This window comes from Sorex fumeus, unplaced genomic scaffold (genome assembly GCF_029834395.1).
Source record: "Sorex fumeus unplaced genomic scaffold, SorFum_2.1 ptg000063l, whole genome shotgun sequence".
Taxonomy (NCBI): Eukaryota; Metazoa; Chordata; class Mammalia; order Eulipotyphla; family Soricidae; genus Sorex; species Sorex fumeus.
This window is the reverse complement of record NW_026606120.1, coordinates 9740865-9746430: the sequence shown is the minus strand read 5'-3', so window position 1 is coordinate 9746430 and position 5566 is coordinate 9740865. Positions and strand designations below refer to the sequence as shown.

The 5566-nt window shown below is 55.6% G+C and overlaps 1 protein-coding gene across 1 annotated transcript; it reads right to left on the bottom strand.

Annotated features, from left to right (window-relative positions):
* Window positions 1–864: 864 nt before the first annotated feature.
* Window positions 865–4113, bottom strand: LOC130035206 (patr class I histocompatibility antigen, B-2 alpha chain-like). Its single transcript, XM_056126772.1, has 8 exons — window positions 4050–4113; window positions 3265–3534; window positions 2813–3091; window positions 1989–2264; window positions 1750–1866; window positions 1285–1317; window positions 1112–1159; window positions 865–964 (listed from the first exon to the last, which is right to left on the bottom strand). The coding sequence occupies exons 1-8, from the start codon at window positions 4111–4113 to the stop codon at window positions 960–962; spliced, it is 1092 nt and encodes a 363-aa protein (XP_055982747.1). The 3' UTR covers window positions 865–959.
* Window positions 4114–5566: the final 1453 nt, after the last annotated feature.

Here is a 5566-nt window from a genome sequence, read left to right as displayed (position 1 = left end):
CTCTTAGATGAGGATCTTGGGTTCAAGATCCCATTTTCTAACTCCTAAGTTTGAAAGTAGATGGGATGGCTAAATTCCAGCATGGCAGCTCTGAAAACTCATCTCTTGATACCACAGAGGCTACTGTGTGCAGGGTTCAGGCTGGCCTTGAAGGAGACAGTAAGAGGCAAATGCCTCCTGAGGCTCAGAGATGGGGACAGAAACTGAATGAGCTATGAATGTGTGTACAAGAGAACAGGCAGCCTCCTGCATGGAAGCAACACAGAAACACCCAGATGGGGCTGAGGAGCAGGCTCAGGACTGAACCTAGACTGACCAGCACAGAAGTCCTCACTGCCCACGGTCCTGGGACAGGATGAGGCCAAGTGTGACCTGAGTCCCTGTGAGCAAGGGCCTGTGGGACGTGGTACTACTGAGGGACCAGGACAAGGAGTAGGAGAGATGACCCAGACAGATGAGTGACCACATCAGAACCCACAGTGGCTGAGACAGAGACAGACTGGGCCCAGGTCTACCGCACCCCCCCGCCCCGCCCTCAATCCTTTCCTGTCACATCTGGGACAGATTCAAATCAAAACAGAAAACACATGGAAGGTCTCAGGATTTCCATTTATTCCTTCTCAAATTTCAGGGATTTCCTTTATTAACCCTGAATCCCACAAAACAGGAATTAGAAAAATGCAAATCAGATGCTTATTTCAGTAAGGGAGAAACATTATTCAGAAAAACAAGAAGCTAACACAGATGGAGACGGGTGACTCCTGTCTCTGCTGGCACAGCCCAGAGCATCAGCAAGAGAACGCAGGTCAGTGTGGGGAGGGCCCGGTGGGCAGGGGTGGGCCAGTCTCTCCTATCACCCTAAGTGGCAGGACACACACTCAGGTCCCAGGGCAGAAAGAGAATCAGCAGTTCTTGAATCACAATATTGGAATGTGAGGAAACCCAACAGGGCAGCTGTCTCACACTGTAAGAGAAAAGAATGAAGAGACTCAGGTGAGTGACAGAAGTGGTGACATCCTGAGCAAGCTCCCAGCATCCCTCTCAAAGAACCGCCAAGCCCAGTCCTGTCCCTTCTGCCCAATCCCACCCATTCCAGCCTCCAGAGTCTCACCTCTAGGATTCGAGAGAGACTCATCAGAGCCTTGGGAACTGTCGCTGTCTGGGGAGGAACAAACAGGGCAAGGTCAGAGCCACAGGGGTTGGGACTAGAGGAGGAACTAGGGGTGCAGGAGCTCCCAATCCCTATCCCCAGGATTCCAGGGCCCCAGGCCTACCCACACTTACTTGCAGCCTGAGTGTACTGTCCTCCTTTCTCACCTGGGGGAAGGAAACATCCCAGGGAAGATCAGGAAGAGCACTGCGTCCTGAGGCCACAGAGTAGCTCTCTAGGACCGGACCCCAGGGAAGCGTCAGAACTCTGAGGACTGAGGGCAGGACCAGAAAACACACAGGAAGGAAATGCTCCACGACTGAGGAGCCTTCTCCTGGCGGTGTGTGCACAGCAGGGACAGTCCCTGTGACCTGGGACACTGGGACCCATGTTCATCCCCCGCTTATGGAGGTGAAAGTGTCTTTCATGAGCAAACCTGAGAGCGGCACGCACAGGGGGAGTGTGAGCAACTGCACAGGGGCGGGTGGTGCTCCTGCTAATATGGCAGGAGAACTAATATAGGGGGAACCCTAAAGGGGGACAAGACTCAAGACTTGCCAGGTTGGACAGATTCCCATCACCTGCTTCCCCGGTCTCACCTGAGCGCTTCCTCCTGCGGATCACAGCTGCCACCACAGCTCCAGTGATAACAGCCCCGAGGAGAGCCAGGCCAACAATGATGCCCACAGTGAGGATGCTGGACTGAGAAGGGGGCTCTGGGAAGGAAGGAAGGAGAGGGTCTGACCCCAGCCTCAGCCTGACCCTCAGCAGTTCCCCAGAGGGCCCAACCAACCCTGATGCCCCTGAGAACAGGCTCTGTGCCCCGTTCCCTCCTTACCCCATCTCAGGGTGACAGGCTCCGGCAGTCCCTGGTGCTGCACACGGCACGTGTATCTCTGCTCCTCTCCAGAAGGCAGCACCACAGCCGCCCACTTCTGGAAGGTTCCATCCCCTGAGGGCCTGGTCTCCACCAGCTCTGTGTCCTGGGTCAGGTCCTCCCCATCACGCTGCCAGGTCAGGGTGATCTCGGCAGGGTAGAAGCCCAGGGCCCAGCACCTCAGGGTGACCTCCCGGTCAGAGAAGGGGTGGTGGGTTATGTGTCTCCTGGGGGGTTCTGAGGAGGGAAAATGAGAAAATTCACACTTTGGGTCACTTCCACAATGAGGTTGAACAGGATAAATGGTTTGGAATAGGAGGTAAAAATCCAGGCACAAACTTGGCTGGAGAAACTGGATAAAATCCTAATTCCTTGGAAAGTTCTAGAACAGGGTTTGGGAAAGAGGTTAGGGTCTCTCAGGACACACTGACTCTGGTCCTGCCCTGGGAGGAGGGTGAGAGACTGAGAGAAGCAGGAGTCAGAGCTGAGACCTGAGCGAGTTCAAAGATGGCTGCAGGGTCCAGGGAACCCACATTCGTTATTTCAGAGGAGGTCGCCCCCGCAACCCCCCACTGAGTTCTTACAGGATCCTGTGTACATAGGGTGGGCCTGAGGGGAGGGCGGGTCTCTGTGGTACAGAACACAGAAACCAGGCGGGTCTGTCCCTCTCCTGACAGAGGAAGGGGCGCTGTTCTGACACTGAACCCCACTATCTTCCTCCCTCCTTGTGGGGAGTCGCCCCCCCCAGGGGCGGTCAGGGGTCCTCACCCTCGGGGACCCGGTACCTGCGCGCTGCAGCGTGTCCTTCCCATGCTCCAGGTATTTGAGGAGCCAAGGCACGCAGATGTCCTCCAGGTAGTTCCTGTGGTACTCAGCCACACCCGCCTGCTCCCACTTTTGCTGGGTTCGCCAAGCCTGCGTGCCCGCCGCCGCCGTCCAGGAGCGCAGGTCCTCGTTCAGGGCGATGTAGTCGGCGCCGTCGTAGGAGTATTGACTGTACCCGCGCAGGAGGCGCCCGTCCGACCCCACGTCGCAGCCGGACATCCACTGGAAGGTGTGAGAGTCTGACCCGCCCCGCACAGATTAGACTCGAACCGAAAAGGAAACCGGGCCCGGTCCCCGCGGCGCCTCCAGGTCAAGGTCCGGGGCGGGTCCCTCAGCCTCCGGGATGCTCGGACCCGCCTCGGGCGACCCGGCCAGTCCCTGTGTTGGCTCCTCCCTGCCCGGCCGCGCTCACCCGCCTCGCTCTGGTTGTAGTACCCGCGCAGGTTGCTCAGGCTCCCTCGGAAAGTCTGTGCGTTCTCCTTGGAGATCCGCGTCTCCCGCTCCCAGTACTCGGGTCCCTCCTGCTCCACCCACGGCGCCCGCGGCTCTTTCCTCTGACTCGCCGAGTCGCTGTCGAAGCGCACGAACTGCGTGTCGTCCACGTAGCCCACGTCGATGTAGCGGGGCTCCCCGCCGCCGGGCCGGGACACACCGGTGAGGAAATACCTCATGGAGTGGGTGCCTGGGGGAGGGGAAGGGGTGAGACCCGGCCCGACCTGACCCGCCGCCCCGCACGCCCCGTGGCCAGGGTGAGGGACAAATCACTGTCACTGTCCTCCCGTTGATCATCGATTTGCTCGAGCGGGCCCAGTAACGTCTCCATTGGAGACTTTGTTGTTACTGTGTCTGGCATATCGAATACTCTCGGTAGCTTGCCGGGCTCTCCGAGAGGGGCGGAGGAATCGAACTCGGGTCGGCCATGTTGGCTGCGTGTAAGGCGAACGCCCTACCGCTGTGCTATCGCTCCAGCCCACGGTGAGGGAAACGGAGGGAATTCGGGAGTCGGGAAAGTGGAGACAGACCGAGAAGGGCGAGGTTTAGGAGAGCTGGAGGAGTTGAAGGTTGGGGGACAAGGAGGAACATTTGGGGGGACAACCCTAGCAGACAACGGAGCAACTCCTTCTCGGGGGTCCTGCACAGCAATGCCTGGAAGTTCCCACCCTTCCCCCCGCAACGAACTCCCGACCCCGCACTCACCTGCCCAGGTCTGGGTCAGGGCCAGGGCCCCGGAGAGCAGCAGCAGAAGTCGCGACTTCCACATACTGAAGGAATCAGGCGGATTCTGACTCCCGCGCGAGTGCCAGCAGTTTATAGCCGGGAGCGTCGCGGGCGCTGATTGGCTGATCTAGACAGCGAAGCCCAATGGGAGTGAGGACTGGGGACGCGTCACGACTATCCGGGCAGAAGGTGCTGACACAGGTTGCTGAGGGAGAAGTGAAACTTTGAGACTAGGAATCCCCAGGACTAATCTCCTGTCCCTGGGGACACTGGGAGCCACACCTGGGAACTGGGACTTCGCCCTCTCACCTGCTCCCTCACCTGATCTTTGTCACACTGTGTCCCCGTGTTCAGGGCTGAGACTGACTCATTATTTTCCATGGTTTTCATTTCAGGATCTCGCTAAATCTTACAAGTTCCTGAGGAGCCCACAGATGCTTCTGTGCGTTCAGGTTATGCCTGTTTGTCAGTGTTTGCAGTGGGAGGTTATGCCTGTTTATCAGTGTTTGCAGTGGGAGGAATTTGAGTTAAAGCCTTTTATTGTTGGTGGTGATGAATTGTTATTATAATTATTATTATTATTATTTTGGCTTTTGGCCACACCAGGCAGTGTTCAGTTGTAACTCCTGACTCTGTGCTCTGTGCTCAGGGATCACACTTGGCAGGTTCACGGGACCATACATATGTGGTGCCGGGGATCAAACCCGTGTTGGCCACATGCAAGGCAAAGTGCCTTACCTTCTGTAATATCTCTCCTGCAGAGTTCAAGTCTGAAAATGACTTCAACGGGAATAATATTAACAACAGATTAATGCAAACAGGATAGCTTTTGGGGGCCCAGGGGTCACACCCAGTGAATCTCACTGGCTCTGTACTCAGGAATTACTCCCAGCAGCACTCAGGGGAACATATGGGATGCAGGCAATAGAACCTACTTCTGGCAAGGTGCAAGGCAAGCACCTTGCCTGTTATACTACCTCACCAGCCCTAGAAAGTCCTTTGAAGAAAAACCGTATTAGATTTTTGCCAGGGACCAGCCCCAGCTGAGCAGGCCTGATCCAAGAACACTATGAGGACTAAGAAAGAGACAGAAATGGGAGCGAAAAGCATGCAGTGAAAGACTCACAGCCTGTCCACTAAGCCTTGACTCTTCTTTGTGAATCATATTTATTACTTAGAATCCATGATCATCAGAACAACATTCTTTGTGAAAATACCGAGAATTGTATGTAATATTTATATTTATATATAATAAAAAAACAAGATAGACTTTTACAAATCCATGGGGGAAAAACATCTTTGTAATGGGCTTTCTCAATGGGAGATTCTTTCAGGAGTGGAAGTAGAGGAAGAGCAGAAACAAAACCCTCCCCTACACCCCCCTCCCCACCCCCCTCTGCCAAGCAGGGCAACATTCCACCTCTAGTGCAAGTATTCTGGGTTGAATGGTTCAATGAAGTTCTCATAAGGGGCCCATAAAGAACCAAGGGGGCCCA